The 22,102-nt window shown below is 40.0% G+C and overlaps 2 protein-coding genes across 3 annotated transcripts; one reads left to right on the forward strand and one right to left on the reverse strand.

Moving 5' to 3' along the window:
* Positions 1 to 106: 106 nt before the first annotated feature.
* Positions 107 to 13,350, forward strand: LOC109485276 (F-box/WD repeat-containing protein 11-like). 2 transcript variants are annotated; one of them, XR_002141116.1, is made up of 13 exons: positions 124 to 368; positions 5,239 to 5,467; positions 5,862 to 6,048; positions 6,300 to 6,393; positions 6,694 to 6,831; positions 7,176 to 7,294; positions 7,724 to 7,829; positions 8,081 to 8,224; positions 8,490 to 8,608; positions 8,927 to 9,037; positions 9,256 to 9,335; positions 9,658 to 9,812; positions 11,199 to 13,350. XR_002141116.1 is itself a non-coding variant. In XM_019788778.1 (12 exons), exons 1-12 carry the CDS (start codon positions 324 to 326, stop codon positions 9,814 to 9,816), a joined length of 1,530 nt encoding a protein of 509 aa, XP_019644337.1. In that variant the 5' UTR covers positions 107 to 323. The 2 variants fall into 2 exon arrangements, 1 of the variants encoding a protein (XP_019644337.1); XM_019788778.1 differs by lacking the exon at positions 11,199 to 13,350 and having other exon boundaries at positions 107 to 368; positions 9,257 to 9,335; positions 9,658 to 9,816.
* Positions 12,970 to 18,830, reverse strand: LOC109485234. The gene is made up of 5 exons (XM_019788679.1): positions 18,789 to 18,830; positions 15,782 to 16,698; positions 15,021 to 15,142; positions 14,345 to 14,475; positions 12,970 to 12,991 (listed from the first exon to the last, which is right to left on the reverse strand). Exons 1-5 carry the CDS (start codon positions 18,812 to 18,814, stop codon positions 12,970 to 12,972), a joined length of 1,218 nt encoding a protein of 405 aa, XP_019644238.1. The 5' UTR covers positions 18,815 to 18,830.
* Between the last annotated feature and the right edge of the window lie 3,272 nt (positions 18,831 to 22,102).

The following is a 22,102-nucleotide window of genomic DNA, read 5'->3' on the forward strand; positions in this document are numbered from 1 at the left end:
AATCATTTGCATCACGTGACTTCTAACTTGAATCTTCTTCTGCACCTTTACTTGTGGATATTGTAGAAAATGTAACCCATAGCAGGATTTAGGGAGTAATTATTATGGGTTTCGTGGATTTTAATGCCAAAATTTGTCGATGTAAGGCCTCTCTCTGGTAAGTAAGTCTAGTCTCGAGCAGTGCGAGTTTATGCGATATCTCTGACGTCACAAGTTCTTCCCCTGCCATTTCTGAGGAGAAACCGCCTGTAGTTCTTGTTCGCCGCCGTTTCCTCCGTTTTGTTCGCAAATCCGCGACCCTGGAGCCCCCGGAAGACTATATCATGGAAACAGATACTATAGGAGATGAAAAAATAGAAGAAACGAAGGTGAGTTGTTCACGTCGTGGTAGAAATGGACGCAAAATTTCGGCCGAGTTTTCGCACTGTTGGTCAACGACCGCCATGATAGATTTTCCGTCTGCAGGAAATGGTAGGGGTAAACAAAGGGCGGTGGCCTGGGCTTTCTGCTTCGCGAAAACACTTCAAACAACAAGAATCTAAAGGCTGTTCAAATGTTCTTCCTCAGCACTGTTGTTTTAGACTACTATGTGTTCAATATTCGACAGAATTTGTGTTACTTGGCAAGTCGTGATAAACGAGAAGTCGGCTAGATGTGGACACCTGCGACTTCGACCAAGGGGTATCCAGACATAAAATTTATGCGCTATGAGTTTAATGTGACCGTATCACTGATCAAAAGCCAAATTTCTCTGTTCCTTACCGAAAAGATTGAAAACACAAATGTTGGTTAACCACATGGTGTCCATTCTGAAGGAAACCATATATCCTTCCGAGAGGAAATGACTCGTTCGGGATTTTACCTTCACTTTGTCTGTGCACAAAATTAGTAACATTTGTTGTGAGTGACGTGGTAGTGTAAAGTTCTCTTCCGCTGTACCTTGGGCATTTCTATACTTAAATTTTTAGTTTTCCCTCCACTTGAAAATGAGATTCATTTGCTACACAGGCATTTTCTCCAAGTCAGATGTTGTATGGACTGCTTCTGTTTATTTTACGAACCTTACTGGGGGAACACACATCAAAGGTTGAAACCCTGGAACATACGGGTCTATAAACATACTTTTATTCAGGTCGATGCATTTGTATATCCATGCTCCCTCATAATTACTGCAACTTCTGGTAGCATTGTTGCGGCTTGTTTTGGGTTAGTACAGTAAATACCTTTGTTAGTCCATTTTTTTCAATTTTCCAATCCAATTACAGTTTGCTGTGTGTAGAGTCAAAATATATTGTTAGATTACAAAGTTTGTTTGAACCGTGACCATAGTCAAATTGATTGCCCTTGGAAAGTCCTTCCAAAGTGAAAAAAAGAAGAAGATAATTTCACATTTCCAGCACAGGTGACTGACTGGTAATCAGAACTAAATGAATGCTCATAGATGACCTGGCTGAGTCACTATGTATGACTTGAAACAATTGGAACTTAGAGTTGAAATCTTAATTTGGTTAAAAGTCAACATGCACCCATTGTTGGACCTTCAATTACTGTGGCTCCATCAGAAAAGCTGTTGGAAGGAAAACATTATTGTCTGGACCACTGCACAACAATATGATACAACAAAAGGGGACCAGCTGTATAAAACCTTGTATAGCTGCCTGTATTGCAAGGAACAGTTACCCTGGCTCATCTCATATCACAAAGTAATGCAGCTGAACACAAGGCATTACTCATGTAGCAGAGACCAAGGAGGTTTGAATGAGACTTGTCTTGAAAATCTTGAAAGTGAACTATCAAGTGCTGTACATAGAAATTTGGTAGGACTGCTCTCAGCACTATTTTCAGATTATTGAAATTGAATTTCAGCCATCAATTAATGCCAGTAGCACTTTGAAATTAATGTGGACATTGTTACTGTGAGAATAATCAGCTGACAACTTGCAGAATAACCATCTTTAATGGATGAGGTTTCATGAATTATGTATTGTATAAATGCTGCAAATGCAATTTGTCTACATAAGGGAATGTATTTTTTTATTGTAATGCACCTGAGGGCAATATGACCCTTTGTCTAGCTTTGTTTGTTTACTCTTAATTATGCAGTAACAAACCTGTTTTACTGTCTGAATAGTTCTCCTCAGTATGAGCTCAAAGTTGGGATTGGGCTGTACACACTAACCTTCCAATTGGTATTCTGATGGAAGAAATTACCATATTTTAATGATTGAAGGGGGTGGAATTTTGTTAGCATGGTTAACCATGATTGAAAGACATTACTGTTAATAAATTTTCTAGCTGTAAGAGGACACAAAACTCATTTCTTAGCAGAAATGCCACCCATGACAATTTATGTAAATCGCTGACAAAAGGTTTTCTCCAAAACAATGTTCTAGGACATTAACCATACCTCCTTCTGGAATATCTTAGATGTATTCAAATATTACACTGGATCAATGAAGGCCCTCCAGAATGGCTGACACTCTAAATCGACAAAAGTGCCTATCCTTATCTGTCATGCAGAACTTGTTTTTTCAGCACCACACAATGCCACAAAGGTGTACATGACATTTTTCTTATTGACTTGGCTACGCAAGAATAGATGTCTTTTGAATACCATCAAATACAGTTAGGATGGGTTATGGCAATGTCAATCTACTAAGTTTGGACATATTGTTACAAGTGTCTTAAGTCCTTTTGTCAAAACTGTCTCCAAACAATGTGTTCAAGGCAACAACAAAAATAAAACAAGCCACAATAACTATACCATAATGTAAAAATACTATAAAATCTTGCCTGACATACCCATACATTTTGTCACAAATGGTGTTTTTCACATTGCAAGATGAGTTGAATATTATCTAATGTGGGTTAACAACTGAGATCTGATAAGTAACCAGTAGCTGCTTCTTGATTCTCCAAGGACCTAATTAGCTGTACTGAATATAGTACTAATAGGGCCAAGGAGTCCTGTAAAGTGAGGGGAAAGTTGTTTACCAAAAAGCATATTTTGCATAGTGACAAAGAATTGAAACTTGTTATAAAGATAAGCCAAGATTACACTGTATACGATAACTTGAACAACGTGGAACAAATAACATTGTTATATTTAAGGCATTCATGGCCTTCAGATTGTCTGCCTCCCCTGCAGCCAATTTCTTTTTGGAGCAGCATTCTCACAATAAGTTTCTTCCAGGCAAAAAGATCATACACAATCAGTACATCCAGATTAATCAGAATTTGCCGCTTCCATCTGGATGCAATATGTTGGGCATGATAGGGATAAGCCACAAATAATCTCAAGAATGGTCTGATGAGATATCAGAAAAATGTCAGGAAACTTTGAAGTTTACCTAGCATTAATATACATGTAATGACCAAGATTTAAAAAATAAATTCACCATGTGTTGACTTTGAGATCAAACATTTGCAAGTTTGCAAGTTCAATGGCGAGTGGATTTAAGAAATAAGGAAATTTTTCCTGACCGAGAAAAAGTTTGGGCTACATTACACCTTGAGAGAAGTTCTTGTCCTCTTTGAGCTTGAGTTCTTGGCAAGAAGCCATTGAGCCAGACAGTGTGTCAACAATGTGCTCTGTCTGATCTGAGAAGTGTGAGTCATATGTGCCTTTTCCAATACACATCCTGCAATGAGAGCTGCCTCTATACACAAATATATATACTGACTGAAGATTAAAGGTGTTGACTACATGTATGTGTACAGTGGTGGTTAGAAACAAAGCACGAACAATATGTAACATCACAAAAGGGTACCGGTGGATGTGTTGCCAAGGAGACTGAGCCTCAACACTTTGAAATCTACATGCGCCATTGGTCTGGTGCAGACACGTTTCAATCCTATTGTTTACCTGTAAAAAGGGATACTTGGCTGTTTGTTGGCTGGGATAGATTTTCCTTTGGATGTTTTTGAAACCGGAGCCTTTCCCAGGGAAAACTCAAGTTTTCTAGTACTTGAAACAGTGCCAAGGCTCTCATTAATTTGGGTTCACTTGCAGCCTTTGTGATTTTTGAATCAATACTTGCCCACAAGGAGACTTCTGTTGGCCCAGTGGACCATTTAACTTTTAAGGGGCCAGATGCTCTACTCACATGAAAAGAGATATTGTAGGCTATGACATGATTTAGGCCTAGGGAAAGGGACATTTCTATAGAACTATTGGTTTGATCTTCTGAAAGCCTCTAAAAGCTGGCCAAGAAATTTTCTGATTTTGTGGATTCGCAAAAATCGTTGGGAACGTGCCAGGCATGTGCATTATTGATTTCAAGGAGCACAATTGATTAGCATAGCAAGATGGCTTAAAATGGAGGGGATTGGGAGTGGACCTCTTGTATAACTCAATTCTGAGTAAAAACATTCTTACTAGATACAAGATGACTTGACAGTGACTCCTTTAAGCAGTGACTTTCAGCTCTCAGTCAAGGTGGTACTTCAATCAAAATCTTGAATCAATCCAGTTTTAAGCAGTTCCTTGGAAAACTTGTGAGTTGTGGAAGCATGGCTAGAAAACGTGTAATTTAAGGAGAAAGCCTGTCGAAAGACTCAAGTCTGTCCAAAACAAGAGGAAGCTATGTTTTGTGGCCAGAGAAACAAAACCATCCATCATACATATGGTAGGATTCAGGATCTAGAAATAAAGCTATCATGGCTGATACTCAACTACATCAAAGGAGGGGCTGTGTTTACCAGGCTAGTTTCAAGAACATTAATGTACTGAGTGATGAAATGGCAGACCTTGGTAAACAAGGTAAAACTAAGCTGATTGGATCACTGTTGATCACATGACTCCTTGATGATTAAATCTTTGCAGCCAGGCCTTGGGGCCATGGTTCACATGTTGGGCACACAGCATGGAAGTGATCATGAGTGACTGCCTGGCTTGCAGCTGTGGAAATGTTGTCTGCAAGGATTATGTTTCTGTGTTACCCACTAGTACAAAGATATATAAAACACTGATCACATTTCACTGACAGTTCAATCTACCGTGGTACAACTACTTTCAGCCTGAATAAAACTGCAAATTTTTCAACGTAACAGGCATTTTTTTAACGAAGTTCAATGTATTCTCCCTGTTTATGTATACTGTATCAATGTCTTGGTACAGTATCTCTTAGCTGACAAGAAAAGTCACTTTTTGCTGTGTTATACATCAATTCATGAGTCTTTCTGCTGTAGTGTTATACATTATTTGTTTTTGTTAATAGTAGAATTTTTCAACCACAGTTACGACAGATGACCATCCTATCCCAGCCAATCCAGAAGAAGCGAGAGCGGCCAGAGAACTTTGAGGAGGAGCGAGACTTGTGTGTTAAGTATTTTGAACAATGGTCAGAACAGGACCAGCTGGACTTTGTGGAACAACTGATATCTCGAATGTGCCACTACCAGCATGGACATATCAATGCCTTCCTCAAGCCCATGCTGCAGAGAGACTTCATTACTGCATTACCCAGTAAGTCTACATTACATTAACTACTGTCACTCATTTTAGAGGAGGAACCAGCATTTTATGTCACAATTGAGCATATTAATAGCCTTGTATTTGTTGATATACCCTGTACTGTAATGGCTGCATTTGGCCTTTGGTGCTAATAACTGAGTCGCTAGTTTATCATTTGGATGCCCTAGAAATATGTTGATGATTTCAGATGCCCTCCAAAATGCCCAAGTAACCTGTAGCAGGCTCTGAAGTCTGATTGATTGATTGAAGTGATTGATAAGCCTTGATCATATGACATTGTTACAAGTTGCCCGTTTGACCGACATGTCCTGATGATCATATGATAGTGTTCCAAGTTGCCTGATTGGCTGACAAGTCCTGATCATGTGACTGTATTTTTCTGCAGAGAAAGGCCTAGACCACGTAGCAGAACAAATATTGAGTTACCTGGACGCCAAGTCCTTGTCAGCTTGTGAGCTGGTGTGCAAGGAGTGGTACCGGGTCATCTCTGATGGGATGCTGTGGAAGAAGCTAATAGAAAGAATGGTGCTGACTGACCCATTGTGGAAAGGGCTGGCAGAACGCAGGGGATGGTAAGCAGCCATACATTACATTCTGTTTTGTTTCTTCTTTCCAGTTTTTAAATCCTGTGTAATTTAAAAGACATTAGGATAGATTAACTTTGTCTTTGATTCATCATGTTCCAGGCATACAATGGGCACTATTGGTGAAAAATTAAGTTCTTACGTTCTTTGAATTTACAACTTTTTGTCCTGTTATCTTTTTATCATTGTTGGGACATTTTGATTCCCATGAATGAATGCCATTTTCCTATCTTCTACAGGGGACAACATCTGTTCAGACCGAAGCCAGGGGAAACGCAACCCAACCATCAGTTCTACCGCAAACTGTACCCTAGGATTATACAAGATATTGAGGTATTGATTACGTTTCTCATCGTCTTACTTTGTAAAAAGTGCTTTTTAAGAACTTTGTGCATTCTTAGACTTTCGGATGGAGTAAAGGAACCTTGCATGAAAGATATTGAGTATATTCTTATTCTCAAGTTGCTTAGTCTTCATATTTTAGATCAATTATTAAGATAAGTGAGATGCTTCACATCTTGTTCCATCTGTCAACCTCTGCAAAGAAGATGTGTTCCTGAAATAATCAGACAATATGCTTGTTTGTTGGACATCAATCTAACATGTGTTGCTTTGGCACTCTGCCCTCTGCAGCAAATAGAGACAAACTGGCGGTGTGGCAGACATAACCTACAGAAGATACAGTGCCGAAGTGAGAACAGCAAGGGGGTGTACTGTCTCCAGTATGATGACAACAAGATTGTCAGTGGGCTTAGAGATAACACTATTAAGGTCAGTACAAAACAACACATTCCTACATGTGGGAAAACTGCCCAAGAACCTGGAGGCATTCTTAGTGTAACATTGGATGGCATTAATAAAATGATAATATTCAGCTCTACCAAGCAAGTTGACAGTTGCTGTTGATAGCATGTAGAAAAGCATGAACTATAATTGATATCCACCTTGTACTGAACTGTGTAGAGCCTGGTCAGAACCTGGTATGCTTATCGTATGAGTGTGAACTGAGATCATTCTCAGGACAGTAAAATGTCATACAATATTTGGCTGTCCTGATACCAAATAGGCTGCCCTAGATCCTTGTACTATAACAAGTTGTATATCTCCTGTTGTAGATCTGGGATAGAAACAACCTGGAGTGTGTGCAGGTGCTGACTGGACACACAGGGTCGGTGCTGTGCCTGCAGTATGACGACCAGGTCATCATCTCCGGCTCCAGCGACTCAACAGTCAGGTGGGAGAACTCATCAAACCCTGGAGAAGATATAGCTGGACTGGAATTGGTTCTTAGACCCTGTTATGTGATTGTGTTATGATTGGCTGATAAGCCCTGTCCTTTAAACCATTGTATCTAGAGCTGAGCTATGCACTTAAACTAATTTTAGGATCAGATACAGGAGTTTATGTACAGGCTTGGACTTGGACCATTGGAAGTTTGTCCCATTTGTAAGTTATACATTTGGCTGACTATCTTTGTGGCAGTACATTGTAATTTTCAAGTGCTAAATTGTCAAAGTTATTGTCTTCAGGTACAGGTACAGGTACACCTGATGCTCAGATCCAAACCTGTACTTCAGCGGTATGAATTACAGGCAAGGGTATTAGGCACACAGCCCTAGTTGTATCATTCTTGCTTGCTAAGTAACACGTGTTGTTCCTGCAGGGTGTGGAACGTCCACACGGGGGAGATGGTGAACACTCTGATCCACCACTGTGAGGCTGTGCTGCATCTCAGGTTTCAGCACGGCATGATGGTCACCTGCTCCAAGGTAACCAAAACATGACTATGTCACATAAACACTTAAAGATGGAATTGACTATCTTTTATGGGTGACTGATAATGATAGTGGAGCTATCTGAGATATCCGACTCTTCAGAGAATTTATCCAGGTCCTTGATTCATTCTGTATAACAAAAAGGCTCTACCTGGATATCTATCCTTCATTGAGAGAAGCAGATCATTGCTATGGTAAAGAAAAGTGCCCTGTTCCTGCACTAATGGTGTCCGTGTCCCATCCAGGACCGCTCCATAGCTGTGTGGGACATGCAATCCCCAACAGACATCAACCTGAGAAGAGTGCTGGTGGGCCACCGGGCAGCCGTCAATGTGGTGGACTTTGATGACAAGTACATCGTGTCAGCTTCTGGAGATAGGACAATCAAGGTGGGCCTGAGAACTTTCACAGTCAACAGTATTGAAAATGAAATTGTGCCCAATACAGTCAATCCTGTACAAGTAACCATCTCTGCATGAGGACCACCTGGCCAGTGTGACCACCTTTTGATGGTCCCTTGGATAATTTTTCCCATTGACACAAGCATTAAGAATCCTGTTTATAGTGACCATCTGAACAAGCATCTATCATGTTGCTTCTTGTTTCCTTACATATGAACACACTGCAGACTGTAATGTGCTGGTTTGCTTGTAGGTGTGGAGTACATCGACGTGTGAGTTTGTGAGAACACTGAATGGCCACAAGAGGGGCATCGCCTGTCTCCAGTACAGAGACAGACTCGTCGTCAGTGGCTCTTCAGACAACACCATAAGGTCAGTGTGCCTTGATTGGCAACAAGGCAAAATGGGGTAGGACTGAATTACATGAACTTTGAGGAAAATTATAAATGATTTGACTCATGCATGAATTTAAGAGAAGTCAATCTGTTGAAGTGAGAAGACTACATTTCAAATTGACAACTCTTAGATTTGGCAAATATGTTGTTTTCAGAAATAATTTCAGTGGAAGGTTATGAGGTAACTTTCAGGAAGCTGGCCACACATCAACATGAAGCCTATCATTGAAAAAAATTATGGTCATACAATGATTATTGTTACATTTCCCCCTGATATATTTTCCCTCCTGCACAGGTTATGGGATATCGAGTGTGGAGCATGCTTGCGTATTTTGGAAGGGCACGAGGAGTTGGTGAGATGTATCAGGTTCGACAACAAGCGGATTGTCAGCGGAGCATATGATGGGTAAGTGCTCCCAACAGTTTCCTGCAAAAATACTTGGCATACATATGCTGTTGCTATTTCCTTTAGTTTGTAACCAGAAACATCAGTGAAAATATGAGTTTGTGAAAGAGGTCAAGGATAAATGATAACGGTAATATATTGACTTAACAGAATTATCTTTGGACTTCAGATGATTTCATGTCATGTCTTCATGTTTTTATCATACAATTCCCTTACAGTAAAACTCAAGGTGTGGGACTTGCAGGCAGCATTGGACCCCCGAGCACCAGCTGGCACCCTTTGCCTTAGGACTCTTGTGGTGAGATACCTCTTGTTTCAATCATGCTTGAAAGAACACTACAAACCATACCTCTGACTTACTAAGACAATGATGGCATCACTACATTTTGTAAGCTGTCTCCCTTGTATGGAAACTTTATCAACTTTTTAGCTTACTTTCATTATGTCTGCAGTATGTCATGATGTCTGCATGACCAATAGACAGTCGGATACTCCATTTATTGGTCAACCAGTCAGTTTGATCATATTTCAATAGATGCCATCATTGTTACAAATTGCAGCTCATGTCCAACTGAACCCCAGTGTGTGTCTAATGTTTTGGTTGTTTTTTTCCTTGTCAGGAGCACTCTGGAAGGGTGTTCAGACTACAGTTTGATGAGTTCCAGATTGTCAGTAGTTCCCACGATGACACCATACTGATCTGGGACTTCCTGAACGTTCCCCCGCCGGACCCGCCCGCCCGCTCCCCTGCACGGACCTACACCTATGTCTCCAAGTAATTATTGGCTTACGGCAATCTCTATTGGCTTATCAGTATTGATCAGACGTGGTCTCTTGAAAGTGCTTGGCTTTCCACCGCAGTCCCCTATCTGACTGATCTCTTCAACCACCTGCCTCGTACCCAACAGCTTCTCTCAGATCCAACCATGCAGAATTGGGGGACAAAGCATTGTGCCTCAAGAATTTTGTTTGGTGCAATTTTTCCCCATTGAAAGTTTCTATGGGATGAAAGAAAAGAGGACAGTAGGTTTATTGTATGTGCAAACATCTTAAATTGATATTTATGCACTCGTCTGTTCAGTTCAAGTGATTTATAATTTCTCACATTTCAAAGTCTCAGTTTTAAGGTAGGACGCATATGTTCATACATAAGTATGAAGCAAACTTAGAAAATGAAAAATTGCACCATACCTTTCCAACTCTGCTTCACTCCGAGTCTGACTTCCTACTCTGCACTGTTGCACCTTTTCTGGCTGTCGCCAACCTCAGTAGCTCAGTTTATTGAAGCAGGGAAGCAGATTGCATGACTGTTATTAACAACATGAGAAACATGTCAAAATCTTTGTGAGTGTAAAAAATTCAGCTACTTCTGTGGCTTTTTTTTTTGCTTTTGAAAACCTGGACTGGACAGGTACATTGGATCAACATGTTGTGTCTGGGCAATAGAAGAACTTGAAAGAAATGGTCCAGGGGGAAGGGGAATGTAAAATGTATCAACTGTTTCCCTCCTTCAGACTTCGGTAGCTTGGCCCCCCTGCAGGAATGCTTGATCCATTTTTCACTTTTGTGCATCGTCGTCATTTACTGTGGAAATTTGACTCGACCAATGAAGTTAACAATTGGCCTTGTTGACTACAGCACTGAACAAGTGTACTTGGACCAAGTAGACGTTCCTGCAGAGGATGCTACCGAGGATGGGTATGTGGTCACTGTGGCATGTCTTGCAAGAGAGTGAAACCGAAAAAGTATCCAACAAATAACAACCTGTGTGGGACAAGCCTTCTTTTCCCACTGAAACTTATGTATTTTGGTTTGCTGTGACAAGAAAGAAGGGTGCTCTTTATATAGTCCTGTTGCTTCAATCTAAGGGAGTCAAGGAAAAGTGGTTGCAGTGCTAAATTGGAATCTATGGGTGTTAACTTGAAGTTGAGAGCATTGCTTGCAATTTAATGAATTGATGGACATTCCTTTGAAAGTACATTTATCAGTCTGATATGCATTGCTTTTCTGGTGGTGGTTGCAGTGTGCACTGTGTGTATTGCTGTCCTGCTAGCTGTTTGCGGCAGCATCTAAAAATGACTTTCACATTATGCCTGCATAACACACAGTACATTGGACGAATTGCTTGTATTCTAAACGGCTATCTTTTGTTTTGCTACAGCACATGATCCCAGGAAGCACATCTTGTGTCCAGTCTGCTGGTGTGATTGTCCTGTAGGCCTACTGAGAGATGCCTGCTTGTGCTAACTAGTTCAACCGTCATTAGCCCTGTGAAACCATCTTTGGACAACATAGAGACGAGTGGAAAGCAATAGATTACATCTTGGGATGCACTTTGTTAGAACAACACAAAAGCTATAGTTCTATTATGTTAACAAACTTTAAACTTAGTAAGGTTAGAAAGAGCAGTGGTACATTGTGTACAGTAAATTTGTTTACTTTCGCGATGGTTTTATTTTGCGGTAAGAGGTGAAAGGAACTTTTTGCTGTGTTTTCAATTCACAGCTTTACCAATCTGTAAGTAGTCACTAGTAAATACCAGTTCATTGGAAGCACATATTCATGGTGTCATGAGTTTCCGGTGAAGAGGTCATCGTGAAAATAAAACAACCGCGAAAGTTTCAATATTTACAGTAGCAGAGCTTTTGCTGTAAAACTCTTCAAACTGTGATTGAAGAAGTGGTAGATCAGAGAAGTGAGATTCAAATGGCAGAACAGCACACCTGAAGCAAGTGGTAAGGATCTAGGCACATCAGAAGAAACCAAGTCAATGAAGCACTTTCAAGCTACAAAGTTCTGTGAAAGAAATTCAAACAATGAGGACGTTACTGTGGTAGGGTGGTTTGAAAGATTTGAGAAATGGCTCAATGGCCACTTTGTGTTACAGAGTTCAAAATTTCTCAGCAAGCAAACTACAGTAGGTGTGCAAGTGGGGAATTTGTTAGGCCAATGAACTACAGTCTGATGCACAATCTTTTTTTTTTGGACTGAGTCACAGCCAGGAGCAGTGGTGGACAAAAAGTTGTCCTCACAAATGTAATTTTCCAACCAAGGGGCATTTCTTGGGTAGGTCAAAGCTCATGATAAGTGTATTCTCCAAACTCAAGAAGGAATACTTGATGCTTATGTCAATACGATTTTTGACATGCTTTTGGCATTTGAAATGTTCCATGGAACTTGCAATCTTTCCATGTTCCATACTGCTTGTGACTGTTTATCTCCGAAATCATGGCAGGAGGAAGCTGCAAAATTCTAGCATTGTTTTAGATTTAGAGCTTCTCAGAGCCTTTGCTGTTAAAAGTGCACTCAACAAAAAAAAAACATTTTGAATTGTATATAGATAGATCTCTAACAGTGCTATTAACAAAAGTAGTCATGAACATACTTCCAAACCATATAGATTACACTTTTTTTCATGATTTTCAACCTAGAAAGGAATCAAACTTAAGTCTGATGTTTGAGGTTAGCATGAGTACTTCACTGGTTCAAAACAGGTCCTTTGGTGCAAGAGGTGGGCCAGTGATCTACATGTGTAAATATATCCTACTTAAAGTGCTTGCTTTTCGGAATAGTGGTACATCACAAAGCTTTCTAAAACCTTTGATGCATCTTTGAAACAATAACGACCTATGGGCTGTTCATAATGCCTTAAACACACAGCCCACTTCACTGTTACCTCTAGCTGTTCAGGGGTTACATTGTGCTGCCAATTTTTTTAGCTGAAGTGGTAGTAATTTTCCTTGTGAGCCATTCCATAACCACTGTGGTTGGTGAAGGAAACACTCATTTGATACACATTGTATCTTACTGGATCATAGTCTTTGTCTTGGCCTCAGTAGAACAGTACAATTTGTAGCATTCAGTCTAACAAACTTAAATCAAGTATTGCTGTTGCGATGTAATAATTCCTCAGTTGATTTTTTATTTAGGGATTACTTCAGAAGTTCAGATTTTCTGCAGCGTAGATGGGGAAAGGTGTTAAGTGTTAGTAGGGATTCAGATGGGAAAAGTTCTTGGATGGGGTAGGGCCTTAGCTTTAGCTTGCAGAAAATTTTTGGCTTTTGAGTGCATCTTGTAAAAGTTGTATTATTGTTACAGAAAAAAATGTAAATGTGTTTAAAAACTATACAAGCACTGTAGTCATTCTGTATGGCCACGGCTAGAAGGTTACATAATTTTACAAAAAGATGTTCTTTGCTTACACAAGTACACATACAAAACTGTCCTGTTCTAAGTTTCTACTCTATATACGTGAAAAGCTGTAAATTGATTGTTTTATGTTCTAAATGATTATTAAAGGTCTGCAAGTGTCAGTTGCTGGTGTGTTTTGTAAATTATGTCAAAGGAGGTCATAAGTCGTTTACTTCTTATTTGTGCTATGCATTGATGAGATTTGAGATGAGACAAGTTTGAGAATTGATAATTTTAATCCAATAGAGCCCCCTTTCTCATGACTACAATGGTTATTTATTAAAATACATTGCTGATCTTTCATTCATGGCAATCCAAATGTTTTATGTCATGAAATCCTGAGCATCCATCTGGTTTTTTGCTGTCATGACATTTATATCAATAAAATGATTTCATTTCAACAACTTCGATGTCAAACTGTAAAATCACTATTTTATTCTTAAAACACTCTAAAAAAAGTTACATCCATTTTACTAAAACTTCTACTAGCAGTCACCAGGTCCTGTTCAAAGCATATGTATACCACATTAAGCCACAGCCACAGCAAGTAACTTTTATGAATGACATCTTCTGCAGACTTCAAAATTACTGCGATATGGAAAAAAAAACAGATTCCTGCATTTTCAATCTTTGATATAATGATATCACAATAAACAAATTCACATTTTCAGCATGTTGACCTTCGTCACTTAACAGTATATGACGACAAAATTTCCTAAAAAAAAAAAAAATACAGCCAAAAATGAATGCATGACTTATGTCACCTGTAAAAAAACTACTTGCTGTGGCCTTACACAGTATACTAAATTCCTTGGCATCATGTACATGTATACCTTTGGCATAATCTATACCAAGTTCACAGTATCAGTAACTCTTTCGATGACAAAACCTGCAACATCATTTTTTCCCATCAATTTTAATGCATCTATTAGCTTCCTTGGGGTGGCCTTTTTCACTTCTGCACCCCTCCAGGCATGCAGCACTTCCTGCACTGCTGCAACGTCAGATTGCTGACCACATGTATTTACAAGATTTTTTGCCTTTCTCCGTCGCTGTCCAAGAGCCACAGCTAAGTCAATAGCATCACTTGCTTGCAAATTATTTGCCACCTCTAACAGTAGGAGGTCAGTCAGTGTTCTTGGACTGTCAAGTGCAGGCTCAACAGATGGAGAAATGTCCTTGGTAGTACAGACTTGCCGGTTAGAGTCAGGAGTTTCAGGCAGTTGGTAAGTTGCGCCACTGGGAAACTGAAATACATTATTTTGAACCATTTACTGAAAGAAATTAAACACTACAAAGAACATGTCAACAGGTTCTAGTATTTACTATTAAGGCCATGTTGATTTGATTATATGGATGACATCCGCGCGCGCATGAATTTTCGGCCGTTTCCAAAAAAAAAAGTTTTCAACCATACTGTAAATCGTACAAAACAGTTGCAAAATGAGCAAAAATATACCATAAGTTACAAAAAATTAATGAAAACTATACCAATGTCGTAGAATGCCAAAATCAAACGAAAAAAGACGAAATTGTAAAGAAATGAACTTGAAGACTAGATTATTCGCCAAACCATATGCTCAACCCTCATGACCACGTAGATTTCATAATGAAAAGAACTTTTTTTTTTTTGCAAAACTTTTTTTTTATTCGCACGCGCGCATCAGTTTTGGGGCTCCCGGAGGATGTCATCCATATAATCAAATCAACATGGCCTAAGTTTATTCAAATAAATTTTTCATGACAGAATGAAGTAGCAGAAAATGAGAATATGAAAGAAACAGCAAATTACCTTTATTGCAGGATTGGTATGGTCAGTATATGCATTGTTGATAGGCTGACTGTATGCAGTTTCAGTCCGCTCTCTTCTGACCAGGTCACGGGTTGTTGTGATTGGCCCTACCTCTGGAAACACTAAAATTTCAAAGACAAATTAAATCATAATTATGGTATGTCCCAAATATATCATCATCAAGTTGGGGTTCCCGGTCGACTGGTCCCAGACTCTCTCCCATGTCTCCCTCCAATTCGCTTTATCCACATATATTTTTAGAAGATCACCAAAAAACTGCATTTCTACTAAGATCACAAAACCCACTAATTATGCAGAATGTGGGACTATTCATTATCCACTGCCTTCAAAGAAGTCGAACCCCTTAATAGCTAGAGTAGTAGTAGAAGTAGAGGTTTTTCCAGACAGATTGTTACCTGTGTCCTGTTTCTGTATACTTGACTGTACAAGCAATTAGCCTTCGGGCATGATTTTGCAAATAAATTAAATTAAATAAATATATTCCATGAATAAACCACTAGAGAACTGTACTGTCAATTTGCTATTGTTCACTGTCTACATCATGTTTTAAGAACAATTAAAAGTTAATTCAAGTGACCACATACTGACCCAATTGGGACTGAATTTTCATAACTTGTTAAGCCCTGACATGAAATCATACGAGCTAGTCAGCAATGAATTATGCATGTATCATTTAATTGAACTATTCAAACTAATTGAACTAACGACATACAGATACTGATCTGCTACATTGTCCTTACCTGTGTCTATCCCAGCTGCCAGGAATGTGTGCAACAGGGTGATGGCATTGCACATGGCTTTCTGGTCCATAACTCCACACTGCTCCATTTGTTCATTGATAGCAACCATCACACGAAGGGCGTGAGGATTGAAATGTTCCAGAAGTTTTCTCAAGAAAATAGGGTGTTTGTCTACGACTACACTGCACTGTTTGTTCAGAGGGACACCCTGACTTGTATCCACACAGACTGCACTGAGATGATCTTTGAACAACACATTTGGCTTGGTCAGGTCTTGTAACAACTTGTTAAGGTGGTCATGATAGTATGTCTTAAATGTTGGACAACCCCCCAACGAGGTTCTAGATCCATCACTTGAGAAAAGGAGGCTACCAATGGGTACAGCCTGTCCTGACTCGGTTCGTTTGTTGGCTGCTTTTCCTGACAGAAGTACTACAGCAGAGGACTCCCGGTTGTTGCTCAGTCGTTCAAGTCCACTCAAATACCCATGCACATCATTCTCATGATCAAGATCATGCAGCCAACTAGCTGTAACAATACAGTTTCTTGCTGCAGCGAAATAGAATATGTTCCCTGATTGATCTACTTCAATAAAGTCACTAGCAATTAAAGGCTGTACAAAAAGCTTTGTTGCTGCTTCATTTTCAAAGATAATATGTATAACTCTTTCAGGCTGTCTTGAATATAAACTGATTGCTGTGCACTTCTTGCAAATGTTTTTTACCATCAAATAATGTAACTCTCTCTTGCTCCTGTTTTGTCTATCATTTTTGTACAAGACAAGTTGAGTGTCAGCCTCTGATTCTTCTCCATCTGAACTGTTAATGTGCTGTAGTTGAGCCACACTGCTATAATCTTCAGTTCTTTGTTTCTTGTTTGCCACACCAGAGTCACCAAGGGCTCTCTTTTCTACACAACTGAAAAAATGATACATCAGTGTTATCCATTCATCAAGGACTCAGCTTTAAATAAGGCCACAGCAAGTAAATTTCATGGATGATATCCTCTGCAGACTCCACAACTAATGCGATAGGGGAAAAAACAAGGCGGGCCAAAAAACAAGGTTCCTACATTTTCAAATTTTGACATCATAAACCTTGTTAAACATGAAATGATACCTAATATTGTGCAACATTTACTGCCAACTAAACATACATACATTTGTCACTGAAACCTAAAAGTTTTGAGTCATTGTACAAATGGTTTTGATTCAATGAACATTATATTTAAAAGGAATTAAATGCATCACTGCATGAAAGTAACACACAAATCAATAAATCAGAGCCTTGTCTTGTCTCCTCTTTTCATATTTATTTGCCATCCACGTTCTGGCATGGCAACAGACATCTTTGCCCATTTCATTTTTGGCATGTTGACCACTTTCAGAGGGCAACAAAATTTCTTGTTTTCTTTTTCCAAAATCAGCCAAAAATTTTTGTGCTGATGCACACGTGTGCTGATGTCATCCATAAAAATTATTTGCTGTGGCCTAAACTCTCTCCTCTCTATATAAGGGTTATAATTAATAAACATATCAATGCATAAAGCTGATTTGTTATTGGTAAATGATAGCAATTTTATACTTGTGACACGTGTATTAAAGTTACTTAAATGTTAACATCACTATGCATATCACGTTAATGTAGCCTGGTGATAGTGGTATCCAGTCTATCGTGGTTGGGACAGGCTGTCTTCGGGGCTCTAATAGTTTCCCCTGCCCTGACCATTTCGTGCGGAGGGGGAGGTGGGAATCAACATACATATTATCGTATAGCTATGCCCGGACTGCGTAAATCCTCATAGCTCAATCAGGAGCAAGTGAAGTAGTGTGGCGGGTCTGAATCCAAACATTGTGGGATCGCATCCCGGTGCTGGAACTTTTTTTTATAATTTTCTTCTTAACATCCGTTGTTTTCCTTTTATTTTAAGTTTTAGCATTCAAAAACTTACTCAGGAGTGTCAATATCAAATTGTTACTCTTTTTTTTTGCTTTGTTTTTTTTTTGTTCGCCGGTTCGAATCGTGCTGTCCGTAATATTTCTAATTTTCTTTTCAAGACTGTTTTGTTTTAACATTTAAAAGCTTTACACCAATTATGTAGCTATTTTACACAATTAAATTCTAACAGTGCAATTTATGCATTAATTTGCATGATAAGGACATCCTATAATATTTCCTAAAGCATGTCTTTAACTCGATTCATAGACCGGGAGATTCTAGTTTTACATTGTCTCATGAAGTGGCATAAATAATGGTATACTTAGCCTTTATGATGTTTTAAAATGTTGTTACATTTTAAATTTCACTTTCACTTTTCACAAGATTATGCAAAAACAATATAATAACTTTCTGCCATCTGCAACAAAATCTCTACCACACTTTGTTTTCATTAAAGACAAAACTCCAAGCACATGTAGGGTGGTATATAATATAAAACGTTATGGTCCCATTTCAGTCCATGCTCAGGCCCTGATCAATCAATCAATCAATCAAAAATGGTTTATTAATAAAAGACATTGCAGCCAAACAGGCTGAATTGCGCCTTCTGTACATACATATTGTGCAAGACACATTAAAAGGATATTTACAACATACTTTTAAAATAATACAGTTTTAAAATAATACATTTTAAAATAATACATTAGTGTTATTGCTTCTAATATCAGATATTGCGTCTAATGGATGCGTAACGTTATATGTACTTCTACCAGTCTCCAAGCAGATGTTGGTGGCATTCATTGTCTGACTATAGAGTCATCTTTCAGCAGATATAGAGTGGCATATCTATAAAGTTATCTCCGAGCAGATGCACGGTGGCATATGTAAGATGTACAACCGATGACAGCGATAGCGTGCCGAAATACCCGCTTTTTAAAGCACTTTCTGATAGTGATACTGTGACTGTGACTGGTATAATTTTCTCAACCTTCCTCGTACCTGCCAACAACATAATCTGGACGATTCCGGACATTTCTAACCTTCCTACTTTAAAACGACGATTGCCTCACCTTCTTGGTTCTCTTTTGTCTTCCATCTTCCGTTCTGTACTGGTTTACTGAAGAAAATCTTCGCAATACCTCTTCTCCTGATTCTGCAGACGAAGAAACACGCCTCTAACTATTTTTTGGCGGGAAAAAGAGGGTGAGGGTGAGGTGGTTTCACAAGGGGTGACTCACGCACACTTACTCACTAGGTGGGGTTTGCTATTGCTGCCTCCTTTCTTCTATCTTGTTTTGATATATGCTTTGCTTTTATCATCTATTTTTTTCTGTTCATCTAATTACGACTAATATTATACATTATATACTAGTACCATTAGCAATGAACACTTTCCCCTTTTGCTTTGCGGTCTGTCCCCCCATGGCCTCCATGCCCCAAAAACGCGAACGGTGCACACTGACCTTACTACACCAATACGACTAGTATTCTTCCGCTGGAAGCAAAAAAAAGTGACGAAGGTTTGAGTGCACATTTCTCATGAATTATTTGCTGCAAAATGGCATCAACTACTAAGCTGAAAAGTGTAAGAAGTGGCGTGGTATTTTGGGTGAAAATTGATTTCGGGCCCGAGGCTTAACGTTACTTCAGGCAACTTGATTCAGGGTGTCCTTCCGCTTTTAGTTGCAGTGCTTCGGTCTATTTGACTCCATGTTTGATCCCATACTTCGGTTTGAATTCACGAGTTTCCCATCCCCAGAATGCAACGCGAAAACGCGGGGAAAAAGCGGTGCGTAGCGAAAATCCAGATGGTACCCAGGCTAACCCTCATTTGCATAGGACTGGAAGGCATCGGAATGATCCTGTTGCTTTTCACTGTGTTTTGAGGTGTGGGGCATTTTATGCTCATCATCAATTGAATTACTATGGGTTGAATCTGAAAAAAATAGAGAATGATTTTTTTGGAATATGTGGTTTGTAACGTTATAGGATCTTATAGTGGTAACAGTTAACGTTCCATGTTGAAAAGAACACTTAAACTTCATTCTGTATTTGTTGGCTTCCTCTGTAGAAGTTCAATGTCGGAGACGTTCCTCAATACCGGTGTCATTTGAGGTCAGCCCGAACAGTTCTAGAATGGAAGATACCTATAAACGTTACAAGTACAAGATGATGTAACAAACAGAAGAAAATTTATGCATGGTAACTTGATGTTGTCCCTAATCTCCAAGCAGATCTTTTGGTGGCCAAAAAAGATAGTATCCAACACGCGGACAGTATCGCGCAAGGAAACCATGGAAACGTGATCCATTTTCGCACATCAGTGAGTCGCGCTTTACCCGCTCCTTATTGTCTGGGACGGCAGTGCAGGTTTTCCAAGCAGATGGTGGGGGAAGCTATAATTTCAAAAGCTGGGCGTACTTACAATTCCAAGCTGTTGTGACAAACCGGGAATGGAGACGGTTTGTCACAGAAACGGACAGGAAAACGTAAAGACCAATCCTCCCGACATCTGCTTGGAGATTAGGCAAGTAGGAGGATGGCCAAGAGAACAGTAAAGTATTAATGTTTATAAAATTAATAGGTCCATATACTAAAAAAAAACGTTGCTCAAGCAACTGGATATGATTTTGGAAACGGTCAGACGTTATGTTTCATTCTAGCCACTGGCGATGAATGCGGACAAATGTAGTCATGTAGGAACAGTAACATGTGTTGCATTGCAAAACATGTAGTACGAAAGACCAAAGGTACAACTTCAACAAGGCTTCATCGGGGCAGTTTTCACCGTTCAAAACCCATTTTCACCCTTCAAAACCCAATTTTCACCCTTCAAAACCCAAATGTCATCGTTCAAAATTTAATTTTTCACCCTTCAAAACTCAAATTTTCACCCTTCAAAATCCAATTTTCACCCTTCAAAACTCAATTTTTCATCATTCAAAAGACTCGTCCCCAGGATACTATGGCTGGCTCTTCCCAGTATGCTTTGCGTGGAGAAAATGCGGTCTCTTTCCCAGGGCAGTCAACTACAAACGCGAATACGCTAGTGTTATTCGCTGCAGTCTCGCCGTGCCCAGAACGTAATTTTATATTATATCGGACGCTGTGGAAGGAAAACATTTCCAACACGGTTCCAACCGTACCAAGGCACGATTTTCAAACGGCTGTTTTTGTAAGTTGAGGGGGGCCGGGGGCGTTTCTAAGTACTTTGACTAAGTTAGAGTAGTTTTTCCGTGTTTATAAATTATGTTGTGGACAGAGTCCGACAGACTGTTGTTGGTTTCTTGTAACCCCAAAACTTACTGCTCCATTGGTTTTGGAACTACTTGTATTTGTTTTGAGTAGCGGACAGACGTATATTTTCAGACATATAAAATTCCCAACTATTTTCCACTGACACAGTTTATCCAAATTGTTACATAACTGTTTGGCGCGATCACTAGCTAATATTACCCATTGCATTCTAAAGTTGCAGCTTCTGCTGACCCAAACTTTTGACACTTTTCGTAGCCCACATTTTGTTGCTTTTGCATAGAGCCCAAGGCCTGCAGTCTGACCTTGATGTGCTGACGGAATGGCAAAATCGTTGGCAGATGTCGTTCAATCCCTCCAAATGCCATATTCTCCACATTTCCCGTAAGAGAAAGCCCATCATTACCCAGTACTCTCTCTGCAATGAAACCTTAACACCAGTCAAGTCCCACCCCTATCTCGGGCTTCAATTGTCCGACGATCTGCGGTGGGACACCCATATCAACCACGCAACTAGCAAAGCTGGTAAAGTCCTAGGGGTCATTCGGCGAAATTTGACCCATTGTCCATCTTGGGTCAAGGCCACCTGTTACAAAGCGCTGGTCCGGACTCACTTGGAATATAGTGCCACCGTCTGGGACCCGTATACCAACAAGGGGATCCAGGCGGTGGAGGCCGTCCAGCGCAGGGCCGCCCGAGTGACCCTAAATGACTACCAGCGGACTAGTAGCGTGACACAAATGCTCAACGACCTGCAGTGGCCCCTCCTCTCCAAAAGGAGGAGGAAAGCCCGCCTCACAACTTTTTACAAAATAGTGCATAAAATCATTATAATCCCTACAGATAAACTGCTCAGGCCAGCTCAGGGGCGTACCCGAGGGAGTCATCAGTATAAATACCAACCCATACACGCACGTACAGACACCTATAAATACTCCCTCTTTTCCCGCACAATTCCACGATGGAACGCCTTGCCTGGCCCGGTAACCACGGCTCCCACCGTTGAGTCCTTCCGGGCCAGGCTGGAGGCCTGCCCGCCCTAGACCAAGGCCTCCCCCCTAAAGTGCCCCAACAGGGGCTATATGGGGGTGTAGCCGGGGCTTGCACAACATCTAAGAGCCCCGGCAAA

This window comes from Branchiostoma belcheri, unplaced genomic scaffold, assembly GCF_001625305.1.
Source record: "Branchiostoma belcheri isolate BF01 breed outbred unplaced genomic scaffold, Haploidv18h27 scaffold74, whole genome shotgun sequence".
Lineage (NCBI taxonomy): Eukaryota > Metazoa > Chordata > Leptocardii > Amphioxiformes > Branchiostomatidae > Branchiostoma > Branchiostoma belcheri.

Coding starts and splice junctions, on each gene's coding strand:
- LOC109485276 (XM_019788778.1), top strand. CDS start 324: ATGGAAACAGATACTATAGGAGATGAAAAAATAGAAGAAACGAAG. Junction 6,049..6,299: donor CTGGCAGAACGCAGGGGATG/GTAAGCAGCCAT, acceptor TATCTTCTACAG/GGGACAACATCTGTTCAGAC. Junction 9,038..9,256: donor GTCAGCGGAGCATATGATGG/GTAAGTGCTCCC, acceptor TTCCCTTACAGT/AAAACTCAAGGTGTGGGACT.
- LOC109485234 (XM_019788679.1), bottom strand. CDS start 18,814: ATGGAAGACAAAAGAGAACCAAGAAG. Junction 16,699..18,788: donor GACAAAAGAGAACCAAGAAG/GTGAGGCAATCG, acceptor TCATTTTTTCAG/TTGTGTAGAAAAGAGAGCCC. Junction 14,476..15,020: donor ATACCAATCCTGCAATAAAG/GTAATTTGCTGT, acceptor AATGTATTTCAG/TTTCCCAGTGGCGCAACTTA.